Source organism: Tinamus guttatus, unplaced genomic scaffold, assembly GCF_059628265.1.
Source record: "Tinamus guttatus ecotype Peru unplaced genomic scaffold, ASM5962826v1 Tinamus_guttatus_pri_ptg000141l, whole genome shotgun sequence".
NCBI classification, from domain to species: Eukaryota; Metazoa; Chordata; class Aves; order Tinamiformes; family Tinamidae; genus Tinamus; species Tinamus guttatus.
In genome coordinates, this window is record NW_028288675.1 from 436,659 (window position 1) to 452,333 (window position 15,675).

Below are 15,675 nucleotides of genomic sequence, written 5' to 3' on the forward strand. Positions count from 1 at the left end.
CAAATGCTGAAGGAAGCCCTCCTGCTTGGTAATAGCTATCATTTTATAGGCCATAATTTCAATCAAATAAAATCCTATTAATTCCTATCAGAGCAACTGTAGTATTTATTTTAGGAACACACTGTCAACAAATTAAGTATTACTTACTGACTTCAAATCTTGTCTGGTGCTTTGAAACTGAATTCAGAAAAATAACTATAGATTGGTGAACTTTTTATATATTTATTTTAGTGAAGCTTATTGTTATTATTGTAGTGAAATTTTGGGGTAGAAATCTTACCTGAATGGTAATGATGTCAGAATACATCTATCAGTCATAATTCTTGCATTTCCCTGAAGATGAAAGGCAAGCACATAAAAGCTTCTTATCTGTTTCCCTGTCTGCTATGAATGAAAACATTTTTTTAAAAGGATTTTTACTGAGATACAAAACAGTAAGAACAAAGGTGAACATGAGAGGTGGAGATGGAAGTCAAACATTTTTTTTCTCCACTTCCCAAATGCTGTCAAGAACAAGAAAGTTGTATTTTATGAATTTTATGATCTAAGATTTTGAGGCCAGGAAGATATTCTTTAAAAAGTTGCAGAAAACATTTTCTCATTCATAATTCTTTAGCTTAGGAAAAAAAATGACTCGAGTGAAAAATAACTACTGGTTTCTGGTTATTTGAGAAATACCTTTTAATGAAAGAAAATCCCAAACTGCAAATATTAAAAATTACAGTGTACAAAGAAATAATTAAGGCTGAAATTCCAAATGTCTTTAGTCTCTTCGACAAGAAAGGAAGCAATTTTCAGTGTTAGCAGTAAGTTTAAAGAGGAAAAAATATCATGATCTCAAATCAGAAAACACAAACAAGACAAAAATAAATGAAAGTTCAAAGTAAATTCAAATTCCTTTCTGAATTTAAATGATATAAAAATTGTACTAATATCTGGAAGTAAAATTTTTCTTCATTTTTTCATGTAGCTTAAAAATCACTTTCTAACTTATCTTCTCTATATGCTAATGAAAATGCACATACCCACATAGCCTGTGACCAGGCAACAGGAATGCTGCTAGACTAGTTTGAAAGTATGGATTTTTTTTTTTTTTTGAGACACCTTAATGAGAGAAAAACGGAACCTCAAAATCTGCTACCCAGGATGCATCCCATATAAACACATCTAGTGAAAGTAAGATTCTGTTTAGAGGGCAGTCCTGTCTCAGAATGTTAGGACAAAAACAAACAAACAAAACTCCCTTAGTCCTTCATATGTACTGGCTCAGAACACAGAAGAAAAGAACAGGGAGATGAAGCTCAGGCAAACTGACTACAACCTTCTTGGAGTATGTTTGCATGGCAAACCAAAGGTGGTGATAACCATCCTAACTTTAATCAAGCACAGATAAGTAAACAGCATGAGCAGTAACAGCCTCTGTTATTTTACAATCACAGAACCACGTAGGAGGGAAGGAAGGCCCCAGAGGTTTTTTTTAGCATAATCTCCTATTCAAAGCAGGTGCAGTTAGACCAGGCTGCTGAGGGCCATCTTTCACTTCCACATATTGAGAGCGTATGCTACAAATAGCTGTTTATGGCAAAATGATTTATGAGGAAAAAAAGGGGCATTTTCTTTGCATGTATCTGGTCACCTCATTTTCTCAACTTTATCCACGAAGTCAGAACAGCTGCATACAGAATATTTGTTTTGCATTTGTTCACTTCTCATGCACAAATTTACAGTTGCTTTAAAGAAAAATCACCCTGTCAGGTCCTTGCAAAATATGAAGGAAGACTGTGATCCAAACTGATGAAAATAATGGAGTGCTTTGGAAACAGATCCCAGGCATTATAAACAACACACTTAAGCAATCTCCAGGCAGGTTCTGAGGCCAAACAAAAATAAGGCTGCGATAATACACTGCTGCAGGTCATCCAATTTAGATGAAGACCTCTTGTAGAAACTATATTCTGAAAACTTATTTATTTTACAATACCTACATGTACACAGCCTGACTTATTTTTATGGAGATTGATATGTCAATCAGCATCCTTTGCAAGAATGTAATGAAAATTGGAAAATAACATGCTGCTTTGCTTTATCTATGCCGTCTGCTCTCTGATATTCCTCATGTCTTTCAGCAACACTGGCCTGTAGATTGGCTCCAAGCTTTCCATATATTCTAAATAATCACTCACTCGAAATCCATGGAGGGCTTCTTCCTGCACAATAGTACACAGAAAACATTTATTAGCTTGGAAAAAAAAACTGCATGACTCAAATTTAATGAATTCCAGGCTGTTGAAGATAGTTCATTTTGTTCTGCTTGTCACTTCCTGAGTGTTTGAAATGCATTTTATTACATCTAATTGGAAAAAAAGAATTAGTATATCTACTTCTAGACAGTTCTTCCTAATTTCAAGATTGGTAACAAACAGATTTTTCAGATGGAACTTCTTCATCTCCTTTTGGAGAACACACCATCTGGAAATTTTAAGGAAAACAAGTTTTAAAATATTTAAGGAAAACAAGTTTTTAAAAACAACTGTAAAAACTTTAAAGGAAAATGGGTTTTAAACAGTCAGATACCAAAATATTATTTTAAAAGCTTTTTATACTGGCACACAGGATGTTAAAGTTTGTTAATGTGCCTTTTATAACCAATTAGATTCTCAATAAACATAACAGCAACAGTAGATATTTATTTTCAAATATCATTACAACATGCTTAAAGATAAACAGAATAAACATTTCTGCATTAGCACAAAAGAGGTAACTCCTACTAAGCCCAAAAACTTGAGCAAAAGAAGGTGGCCCAGGAGGCAAAAAGGGTAGGATGCTTTCTTTGTTTGTGGCTGATCTATGGGTTTGCACCAGCCAGGGGATAAGCAATTTCATACACTATATTCCACAATTCCTTTAGTAAGTCTATAGCTGGTGTTACACTGTTATTATGCTGCTGTAATATTTATGCTGGTGTAATACTGTTATTAAGCCATGTTTACTCACAACATTGAACAGTTCTGCCTATTTGGGCATGGCAAATGCAATGACAAAGAAAGAGGAAAAAAATCAAACAAGCCAAAACAACCATGTTTTTATGCTGTCCACAGCTGAGTGGCAGGAAAATTAAAAAGTCAGTATTGAGATGTACTGACCACATCCTCTACACACAATCCATCTGTTATGCAAACATACCTACCCCTACTGATCTCATAAAGTATCACAAAAATAAAATAAGCCAAACCAGACACACACACACACACAAGCTGCAGGGTGAAATAATGTGGAGGTTGAGTATCACCAAGTCAGAATTGTACCAACATCTTTCAAATGCAGGGCTGCCACAAATTGCACATTTTTTTTCACTCTCAAGTCTACTGTGATGCAGTGGATCCAAAGTGGATGCAGTGATATTTAAAATAATCAATCCCTTAATGCCTCATCATTAAATTAGAAATCAAAATCACCAATTTTCCTATGAATCGCTGAAATGTTTGGCTTAATCTTGATATAAAGAGATCAAATACATTATGTCGAAAACCTAAATGTCAAAGAATTTTGCATCAGTGTCATCCCAACTTGCTTTTATCTATTCAGCAGAATAGGTAGAAAAACAACATACAAAAAAATCTGCATTACATCAATCTGAACTAAATTCCAAGTTGAGAGTTTACCTTTTTTTCTTTTTTTTTTTCCCTCAAATGGCGTGTCATGGTTTTAATGAACTCACAATCAGTTGAGTATTAGGTTATGTATATATTATATGGCACCTAGTGAAAATAACATAGCCCACTGATTTTTGTGCCTCATCTTTTCAAACTTCTTTGTGTAAACCCAACTCCCTGGAGAGTACCTAGTTTAATACGATGTGGACCACACCAAGAGACCTGAATTAATCTCCCCAGGGGCTTAATGTTACTATTTACATTGATTACAAAGGGTGCTGATCAGGACAATATGCAAGAATACTATTCTTTGCAAAATCCTAGATTACATTTTCCTGCCAGGTAAGTTATCAAAATCAAAGTATTGTCTCACTCAAAATCAATATGTAAAGTCAATATGTGTTTTTCAGATTAAACAATATGTTTATTTCCAGTTCACAAAGTTTTGCTTCCCTTCAGCAATTGAAAGACTAAAAAAGAAACCCTTACTTTAAGAAAAACCTGAAGATCTTGAGCTTCAGTGTGTTTCAGAATGTCTTGCTGTAGGTGTCTGAACACAGCTATACACATATATATTTGATAATCAGGACCAAGGAAAATACATGTAGCAATATAGTGACAGATCTCAATCCAGTCCATGTAGTTCCAGAAACACTGAGTTATCCACTGTAAACAGATCTAGATGAAGATGAAATTATACACATTATTTAGTGAAGAGCTACAACAATAATCTTATACTTTAACGTTATCTCTTAACTTTTTATTCTATAGCACCTTTTCCTATAACAAAGTCACTAGTTATAACAATGAAAGCCATCAGTCTTTATATGATGAGTTTTCTCAGGATTTTTGCGTGGCCTAGAGAGTAATGAGGGTGATGAAGGTGTCTTTAATGTAGACTTTCCTTTAAATTAAAACAGTTACTTGCCTTATAAATGAACACTAGGCCCTTCCCTAAGGCACTTTTGCATTTAATGAAATGAGGATGGAAAACATTTAGCAACTCCTTTCTCCAGTTGTACCTCACAATGTACAAAGAAGAGCACAGAGCATTTCATTTAGTTGTAGACCACAAATCTTCTGCAAATCAGTCCTTTAAGCGTTTAAGAATACGCAGTACAGAAAGTACCAAGACTCTAATTAGATGAAAGCAGCCATATTCTGCAATGAAATCTGCATTCAGTTATTTATTTGTGTACACAGGCACTTCATCACCCTAGAGCTGTTTTCACAGTTCAGGACTTGGTTGTTCCCCTCCCAATAAAACTGGAAAATCACATAGGTAAGTTCTTATCACAGTGGCTCCCCTTAATGATCTTTCAGTAGTACAATTAATCAGATCTTGTTAGCAGCTTAAAATGCTAAATCGTTTACCATGAGGGGAGTGCAAACTGAGGAGCACAAAGGACAACTTACACAAGAATAATCAAGGAAGGAAATCATTGTCCCCTTGTGTTTTCCCACCCCGAACCAGGAGCCTTATAAATACCTCATTATTCCTATCATGAGAAAAAAACCCTCATTTATCACTTTTCTCTCCTGAAAACATAAATCTCAGACTGACTTTTTAACCAATACGTGGAAAGTGCTGGAATCCATCCTCAGTAGGAACACTTTTAAACTGCAAACCTTGGGACAAAATGTTACTTTGAATGTGTAAGATGAAGAGTATTTTTCTTGCCTTGGAACAGTAATTTAATAGAGCCATAAGCTCTCTTTCCATGGTGATGAAGCTGTTTATGCTTCATCATGACTAGTCTTTACAAGCAATGTTCCATATATAGGATTCAGTTATTTCCAAAACACTGTAATGAAAAGGAAAATGAAAGCTAACATCATGGTGAAATACTCTTCTCTAGCAAAATCTCCTTAATACACAGCAACAGGATTGTTTATTTTTTTGAACCTTGATTGGAATGGCTGTGGTAGCCAATATAAAAAAAGCTCCAATATTGCCTAAACTGCTTCCTATTATATACCAATTCTAATTACTCATTTCCATTCCATAAAAAAAAAAAGAAAATGATTCAAAAGAATAGATTTTAGTCACTTTTATCTATAAATCTGAGTTTTAAGTATATAGCATTTTTTTATCAAGTTTTTTGAATGAACATGTACTGGAAGATCATCAGCTGCAGTATACTGCCACTACTCTAACAAAGTTAATCAAGTTCTCTTTTCAAATGCTCTAAGTTGCTCTGCATGCAGTACTATCTCTTACTCCCACTTTCATACCCACCATCCGCCACTACTGAGAACAAGCAGTAATTTGTTTGGTGTGGAGGAAGGTTGGAACATTATTCTTAAATCATTTCACTATGATGTAAGCAATAAAACTATGACTGAATTTTATTGCTTTTATTGCTTTCAGTTTTAACTCTGAATGTCCTTGATTTTGCGGATTTAAGTCTAACAGTTAAGGTTACTTTGACATGCCCTCATCCGTTACCTGTGATGGAGCGAAACCAGAGATATGGAAGGCTGAAAAGACAAGTGGCACCTCAGCTTTCAGCAACATCTCAATGTAGTGAGCACTGCAAAAATACACTGGATGGATGCCAGACTCCACTGTGGTAATAGGCAGGTGCATCTGATGATTAACAAAAGTACAACCAGTGACAAGGTAAGACATCCCATGTAGTTATTATTGATAGCTGAATATATAAGCAAATACATAAAAAGCTGGTGCTAACATCAGGAAAAACACATAGTTAAATTAAGTTAAACTGTTAGAAAATAATGTGAGCTGTTCCTTATCGTTTATTACATGTATGCTTTAGTTGTCAAAGCAGGGGTGGAGAATCTGTTGTTATATTTTAAACAAAAAGAAAAAAAAGATTTTTTTCCCCCTTTGCTGGTGGGTGAGTAGAACTTCTGTATTATCTAAAACTGTATTCTGTGTGAAGATTTCCCAGTGGTATGCATGGCTGGAGTGAGGGAAATTCTACTTTGTGCAGCACAAGGGAGCGAGGTTGTAGGTGTGCAGAGAAGGGCAGTAACCCGCCTGCCACGCTGAGGGGGTTTAGTGAGGGCGCCAGCACGGGAGGTCTCGGCACCGATGACGTTCGGCACAACCGTATTCACACGAAGGAGCAAAAATTCTTTGTGCTGGAGCTGTCTCAGGGCTGGGCTCCATGATCTAAGTGGATCCAATACAGGCATTTCTGGTGAAAAGCCAGCTGAAATTAATACAGAGGATACAGAATCGAATCTTTTTTTTTAATTAATCCCAGAATTCTCCAGTAGAGACTACAGTTGATAGTCTAAATCCAAAACAATTAGACATTATGACAAAGTTAAATTGAAGGGTTACTATTTTAAATAGATAGTATCAGGTCTAACAACAGATGGAATTACGTTGTTTACACTACAAACTTGACTGAAAACACCAATCACTTAAAATTACAAAGAGCTCAAGTACTTAGGCAAAAACAAAACTTTCAAAATGGTTAAATATGTTGAACATTTTTCTCCACAAAACTGCTAGATTTACTACTAAAAAGATGAACTCCCATACCGCAACAAGAATAAAAAGGCTAGTGAATACTATCACAGCCTTCACACAAAATTTAATGCTACTAACAAAGTTTATTTTATTGTCAGCTTTAAAATTCAGTAGCACTGCCATTACCATCAGTCCACCTGTTCTATTTTAAACAACTATTTGAGCAAATCTCAAACCTATGTTTTTCTGAGAATTTTTCCAGGGACATACATTCACTTAGAGGGCTTTCACAGGAAGTTAACATATAAAAAAAAGAAAAAGAAAAACACCTGAGGTGTTCCTTGATAAAATGTCCTCTAAAATTTTTCTAAGTTGTCTTTCAGCGAGAACAGCTTTTAAATACTTACAGACATATGCAGTCTTGGTAGCCACAGAAATGCTGAAACGAGAAGACGTGAAAATCGCTGAAGAAATGTTAACGTCTTCTCCCTGTCTCCTGACATTATCAGAAACACAGAAGATGCAAACCAATCGTAGCCAGCATAAGCTCCCTGCAAGCAACCTGCATGAGAAAGTTAAGGAAATCACAGAATCACAGAATGGTTGTAGAGGAATGGTTAGAGAGCCATGGACATGGCTGCCCAGCCGGCATGCTCAATCCGGGCTTCCAGGTTTCAGTGACAAAGGGACTGCTAACTAGGAGATAAGGAAGTAGACCAAGGTCAGAGGGAATAAAAGAGCTGTTGAACTAAAAGGATGAGCTAAACAAGTAAGGGGGGTTGTAAGGGTCTTAGATCATTGTCTACCAATTAGGAGCCTGTGTAATTACATCACTAACTGCTAAAATCATATAAATGTACTGCATGTAAGCTAATAAAAAAAAAGTCAGTTCCAGCTTCTATGAAGTTGCTGTCTGGCTTTCCTGATCCGCTCCAAGCTGCAACAAATGGTTGAAGTTGGAAGGGCCTCTAGAGATCACCTAGTCCAACCCCCCTGCTCCAGCAGGGTCACCTAGAGCACGTGGCACAGGGTGGTGTCCAGGTGGGTTTGGAAGATCTCCAGAGAAGGAGACTCCACAACCTCTCTGGGCAGCCTGTTCCAGGGCTCTGTCACTGTCACAGGAAAGAAGCTCTTCCTCACATGGAGATGGAACTTTCTGTGTTTCAACTTACACCCGTTACCCCTTGTCCTGGCCACCACCGAGCTTCCAGCAAAGGAACCTTTTACTACCATGCAGGAAATGTAGCTCTCCTCCCTCCCCATGCCAAAATGTACAGAGCTAAGGATTGAGAGATGGGACACTGGGGATACAGCTGCACTAAAGATGGACTTCTGAATAAAAAAATCTTAGAGGTACACCTGCCTCTAAACCTGAATTATGAGAGGGATTTAAGCTGTTTTCCCTATATTTTTCACTTTTTTTTTCCTAATCATCTCTAAATTATCAAGCCAAATCAACAAAAGAAAACAAAACACAAAATTTGCAAAAATGGAAATAAACTGAAAACACAGACCAAAGTAAGTCTCCTTACAGTAAAAGAAAGAAAAATAGAAAGAAAAGGAGGAAAACATGAGTTGTGATAGTTAAGTAGAGAGCAAGAAAGTAAAAGAAAAGCTTCAAACAATGATGAAGTTTAATCCAATATACTTGAAATATGTTTTTATGTAGTAAGTATTAGTAATATGTAAGCATTCTAATGCATAAAAAATGTTGTAAACCCTCTAAAGGGCTAATTTTATTTTTAAGAAGATCTGTAGTAAGTCTGAAAAGTCAGAAATCAAAACTCTCTTGCTGATCAAATGACAATCACAGATTATATAACATTAAAGATCACTAACAGAGTCGTTGCACACAAATACATTGCAATATCCTACACTCTTTATCAGAAACATTTGATTCATTGTTGTAAACTAAGCAGTTTACAACAACGAATGAGACTTGCAACATATTTTTAAAAAGTATAGGAACCCAGGAGGAAGATCTTCAAGCTCAACCAGAATTCACAGGAGAAATGAACTTTTTTTCCCCTTCAGAATATACTACACATCTACATCACCAACAGAAACACAAAGTGAGAGTTCAAACTCCATTGGCATTTTTCAGGGAATGTAATTCACATCATCAAGAAAGGATACAAAGTGAGGATGCTACAGTTGTTTGCTGTTGTTTTAGAAATTTTTCACAATTCAACAACACCAAGGACAGTTCATTTTCAGCATGTTCTTTTAGCAAGTTTAAGTATTTCCCATATCTAACACAAAAATAATAAGGTGGCAAAAAGGTTAAATATATCTTTCAAAATTCCTAAAAAGCAGAAAGTCATATTTGTTAGACTTGTAATAGTAAGTCAAGCAACGTTCTTAAGAAATAAACAAGCAACCATATATATGATCCATTTCATTCTGTGTAATAACACACGATTCATTATTTAGGTATTTAAGTGCAATTATTAGCAGCAGAATTCAAATATTAATGCTAAAGGTAATGATTTGTGGGACTACAGACACATTAACTTTTCCTTCATCATGACTCTGCAAATTATCAGCCAGATAATAAGTGTAAATTGCATATAACTAAGCTTAGCTAAACAGAGCCATTAAGAGAACTAATGTGAGGTGAAAAAGACAGGTAACTCAAGATAATGTAATTTTAGCTGTAAATCTTACTAACAAGATGCAATTAGTGCTTACAACAATAATAAACATATAATTTGTAAAGATAATTTAATTATGTACCAATACCTCTTTCATTTTGAGACTTAGAATTCATTTTCTCAAAGAAGATCTTTAGGTTTAAATGGTATAAAGCACTGAGTTGATGGATTAAATACCATTACAGTCATTCCAAGAAAATCAAACAAATTCCGGAAACACTCTAGGGAAGTATTTTAATGCTGTTTACCTGACTGTCATTTCAACACCGAGGTGCTGCACAGCGGAAAGGCTTTCACTCTTCACATTTGTACCAGTAACTAAAAAAAAAAAAAAAAAAAAAAAAAAAAAACCACAAGGTATTGTTATAAGTATGATTTTAACTGAAAACTCATATGAAGCTTTTTTAAATTTATGTATCGATACTAGTTTTGAAGAACTTTTTTACTTAAAATGCGTTTAGTGGTGTTTGAAAAGGATGCATCAATACCTTAAATATAACTACATAACTTTTTTTCTTTCTTTTTTTTTAAATAAAAGAACTTTAGAAGAAAATGGTCACTTTTTACATGGTGATCTATAGCCTTATGGAATGAAGAACAACCAAGAACTATTTCAGATCCATTTGTTAATATAACTTTGTCCCTTCTGGCATGGAATTTGGACAAATCAGTATTTTCTCATGTACTTTCTTACATTCCAGTGGACTAAGTGTCCAAGTGGTAAAGTTAGCCATGTTAACAATAGATCTATTCCACTATCAATCTCATAAAATCCATTTTAAGCGCTACATTAAAAAAATCCTGTAACTTCTGTGTTTTGTTCTTTCAGATACTAGTAGATATCCCACTTTGTGTTCTTACTGAATATAAAAGCTCTAAGATAGAGAAATTAAATATTCATTAATGAAAGCAATTTCTCTTAGTAACATTTTCTCAAACTTTTCCATTCTAAATGCAAAAAGGCACTCCCTTTCTTGTGTATATCTCTCATAAATGATAAGTGTATCAGAAAAAATGTTACAACCCAATAAATGTGTTATGAGTTACAAAGCTGGAGGCTAAAGCTCTTTATTTTTTCCTCTTTACAGACAAAGTGATAATAATAGTAATAATAAATAGGATAATAATAGTAATAATAAAAAGGATAAAACCAAAGTGCCAATAAAAATACAAAATCAGTACTAAAAAAGAATCTTAAATATTTTCATGTTTTTAAAAATGAAAGGCAGCTGAAATCAAAGCATATTCATGCAAGCGGTTAAAGTAAAACTACTTGGAGGAAGTGGATCACACTAAATTGATATGTATTTCTTCTATAGTCTTCTCAGATTAAAAGAAAAAAAAATCAAACTGAAGGATTCCCTGGTTACCCATCCAGGTAAACGCTCTATGCTACTGCTAAGCAAAGAACAGATAGTATGGTATTAAAATAAAATGTTTATTAGTTAGGGGAGAAATGCCTCTAAGCAAGAGAAAAAGTTCAAGAGAGAAAAAAAAGCCTTTTCTCAGGTCACACAAAGTAGACTGCAATTTTCTTGATGAAAAGAATACAGCAAAACTACACTTAACAGTGAAGCAATAAAATTCAGCAGCAGAAGAGTTTCTGTAGTAAAACTTTAATAAAAACACATTAAGATAACAATAATATTCATAATAATAGATAAAATTAAAAGAAAAAAAAAAGAGAAACAATAACAAACACTAAGTTGAGTGGAACAACCCGTATCTTTTTCAGGTAATGCTCCAAGCTGTCTGCCTATTCATGCAGCAGTTAGAACACTACCTTGCCCTCAATTTGTTTCCAAGTTCCTATTTGCAATTGTGGAGGCCAGAGATGTACTCTATCCTAGACTACCGGACAGGTGAGAAACCAGGGGCAGTTTGAACGATTCGTGGTTAATTCAGTCCTCCCAACACTGTATTCAATGGCAGGAGAGACCAAAACAGCACAAAAATCTCTAAAACAGAAGGAATCCTGGCCTCTCTGGGGCTGATGAGGTTGGAGCTGGTCACGGAGTCTGACTGCAGTGTCCTAAGGAACGGCTGCAACACAAGCCCTGATCGGGACCAGGGCTTTCCTTTGGTATCGGCCCATGGGGCGGGCTGAATGCTTATTATTGCCTATGAAGGCTAAAAGCACACAACTGATTTCATCCATTTCCACTGCCTTTTCTTCTCCATTGTAATAACTTCTTAGTTGCTGAAAAGGGTTTTTGCCTTATCAGTTTTCCCTCTGATATTTTCTTCTGTATTGTGAAAGAAGATAAAATTAACACGGAGTTTGGACTGAATAACAATATAATATGATTCAGCGCCGCCTCAAGGCAAAACCTCCTGCTTTTGTACACCAGTATATTTGATATAATCATACGTCTGTAAACCAAGCAGTTGAGTTACTGCCAATCCACAACTCACAAGGGGAACATACAAATTGTAGTTCTTTGGCCTGTGTCAAAAGTCTTGATTTTCCGTTTTGTTTTCCAATTAATAGACTGGGAATAGTAGGCTTTAAAAAACTATAAAGTCATTTAGAATACACAAAGGACTACTTTCCACTGATTAAAAATCAGACTTAGAAACCTTAAGTGCTCCTTTAAGCTTATAAAATTATTACTACTAAGTGGGATGCTGATATAGTGCAGATTACAAATAAAAAGTTGACTAGTAAGCTTGCAGGAATGCACTGAAAGCACTATTGTAATGAAGTCCACAATAGCTCTGATTTAATACAGAGTTCAATTTTCTGCAAAACTCATCTGACAGATATTTATCAATAAAACTGATATAACTGCGGCTTTGAAACACAACGGATTCCAAAAGAAAGGTATTGAAAGATCAATTTTCTAAATAAGAATTTTTCCTCAATGGACAAAGCACATCTCTAAACATTGAATTAGAAAAGGATATGATACAGCATTGTTATTTTTATTAAATTGAATGAATATAAATAAAAGAGAAGTTGCCAGAGCATTATCTAATGTATGGAAAAGATTAATAAACTATGCAATAGCTTTCCATTTATAGTCCATTTATAGTAATAATAATAATAATATTAATAATAAACATGAAACAAATATTTTAAATATCTAATTTAACAAAAGTATTGTAAAAGGAAGTTCATCTAAATCAAAGCTAGTGACAGTGAGGATGTCAGAATTCCACATGCTTCTTTAGGAGCACTAAAGATTTATAATAAATAAAATGGATTATAAAGTAAACTTTATCTATCATTCTAAAATGCATTAAAGAACACAACGATAAGGCTAGACCATTTAAAAATATAAACAATATATTTTATCTAGCCATGCGATCATGTTTTTACTCACAACCTACAGAAGGTGCTTCTATTGAAGCACAATCATAAGATACATCGGTATGCCTTCTTCCAATATTTCTAAAAAAATATTCACTATTTAATACAATCTTGCTCATTAAAAACAGAACATGCTTACTTTAAAATGCTTTTAAGAGCCAAAGATTGCCAACTATTAATTGCCAGGGTAACTTTAAATGGAAAAAGAAGGGAATACAATAAATGATGATGAACATTATTTTTTATTACGACTTGAAAAACTGCTTCTTGTTTCCAACACTTGTTTCCCTGACTTTCAAATCTTATCAAAAGAAGGGCAATTCTGATGTACTTGTCTTATTTATTTTTAAGTGATTATGATTTCTTTCTCTTTCCCAGAATGACTAATGGGAGAATTCCCCTTGGTCTCTTCCCTCACTCCTAAGATATTCTTCAATTTATCACGGAAGGATTCCCTCGTCCTTCTCCACAGAGCTGCTTTCCAGCAGGTTGACCTCCCACCTGCACTAGGACATGCAGTTTCTCCTCCCTAGGGGCAGGATCCTACCTTTGCGCCCCATGGACTTCCCAAGGCTCCTCTCCCCTCATCCCTCCAGCCTGTCCGTGTCCCTCTGGATGGCAGCGCATCGCTCCGGTGCATCAGCCACTCCTCCCAGTTTGGGATCATCACTAAACTTACCATTGCTGAATAAGCTGAACAACCACATTTTCAGTCCAATTACATTTTTTAATTAAAAAACAAAACAAACAAAACAAAAGAAAAAATGGCAATAGGCAAAATGTCTTTTATGGGTGTAGTCCTGCGTTTCTTGTCTGTTAATCCCTCTGAGAAAAGCTACACTGATAGCTTCCCGTTTAAAAACTTTACACCTCTAGTGCACACAATGTCTTTGTTAATACTACAGCAAATTCCAATTCCATGCCATCCTATTGCAGCTATGCATGAAAGATTTGCCTTTCAAGGAATACGGTACATTTTTAAGAAAAAATAAATCAAAAAACAAAAACAAATGAGTATTGACAGCGTTCATTAACATTTAAAGTCCACATTCTATGTATTTGTACTGTCATCTGAATCCAGGTCAGAGCAAAACCACTGCTGCTAGAAGAAGTAAACTTCACGTAAGATTTGTGATCCTTGTTATAATTAAACATTGCAACTGTGTAGTAGCTTATCAGTTATTTTTCCTTCTTTCTTATCTTGCAAATGATAACAACCCAAACTAATTTGATTTTTCCATATTTTCAAGTTTTCTAATAGACTGAAATCCTGAGGGATTCCACAGCAGATGAATGACTGTGCTATTTTAATTACACCTACAGGTTTAGAAAGCTGTCATATTTTAAGATAATAAATTTCTCATTTCAAGGAACTTGATAAACACCGAATATCTATGCATTGTACTGAAACTACTTCTATGAAAATTGTGACTTCTCTTCATTAAAATTAAACAGCTGTTAGAAAAGGTTTTTCAGTTCCTCAGATCCCAAATTTATTCAAGAGAATGAATGGAGTACACATGAACTTGTCAAGAGTGTCTCTGGCTTACTTGGGTCTGGAGCTGGGAGACACATTTAGAATACTGCTTACCTTCTAGCAACTCATTAGCTACTGCGAAACCAGGAAGATATCGCTACTGTAACATCAGTTTTAGGATGGCATTCAGTAATTAACTGTGCTGCTTGGAGAAATTTCCACCTTTAGAAACTCCAGAAAAAAAATCTTGGAATATATATAAATCTAGCCAACCACTATTTAATCCTTGACAGAATGAGAAACCCAATATTAAAGAAAAAGTATTTTGAACGTGTTTTGCTTGTCCATCCTGTACAAATATAGGAAATGTAAATATGCAGTTTGGGTCTTAAAGCATATTTCTCACTTTTATAGTAATTTCACACTGCGTGTTTTATTATGTCTAAAAGAATCTGCAATGGCTGTAATTCATCTCTACAAGTGACTCTTAGATTCAAGTCCTTTAAATCTTCCAGAGTGGAGTACAACCATAGATTCAATTTTATAGCCAGATTTTTGTTTCACTTAATGTTAATAAGTGACTTAATGTTAATAACTTCATTGGTTAGTCTTCACGGCCAATATTCATTTCAATACCTGACTGAAAAACACGCTGACAAAATTTAAATACCATTTTCCTATAAAACTCAAAATACAAACAGGTTGGAGCATATTCTGCTTGACTGAAAAACACCATTTCCTGGACTGGAGAACTCTTCTCCCAAAGAATCTTTGACAATGGTGTTGCTGACAGGGAAACAAAACATGAAAGGAACAACTGCCCCTTACCTACATTTGACAGAAGTGCTTTGACCATCACACTACTGGTTATAACTTGTCTTCATTAAGACACTTAGAACCTCAAAAGTGTTTGCAAATGAAAATATCACAAAAATCAATCATAACTATTCTTTGGGATTTTTAGTTCCAAAAAATGTACTTAGTGAGTGTGATTATCATAGAATTTCCAAACTTTGTGTCTCTTCAAATCTAACAATATATTTTAGATTAAATTTGCCCTCTCACTCTGTCTCTTTATATGGAGACATATTACTCTCCATATAGCTGGAGAGTGAGCGATAGACTGATCTACG

The 15,675-nt window shown here is 34.9% G+C and overlaps 1 protein-coding gene across 1 annotated transcript in view; it reads right to left on the reverse strand.

The window, feature by feature from the left end:
* Positions 1-2,057: 2,057 nt before the first annotated feature.
* Positions 2,058-15,675, reverse strand: part of TBC1D32 (TBC1 domain family member 32) — a 61,185-nt gene continuing 47,567 nt past the window's right edge. The window contains exons 28-33 of the mRNA XM_088521984.1: positions 10,001-10,070; positions 9,235-9,350; positions 7,506-7,660; positions 6,103-6,243; positions 4,143-4,331; positions 2,058-2,207 (exon numbers count right to left, since the gene is read on the reverse strand). Coding sequence (XP_088378110.1) covers positions 2,088-2,207; positions 4,143-4,331; positions 6,103-6,243; positions 7,506-7,660; positions 9,235-9,350; positions 10,001-10,070 — 791 coding nt within the window. The 3' untranslated portion in view covers positions 2,058-2,087. The remainder of the gene's footprint in view (positions 2,208-4,142; positions 4,332-6,102; positions 6,244-7,505; positions 7,661-9,234; positions 9,351-10,000; positions 10,071-15,675) is intronic.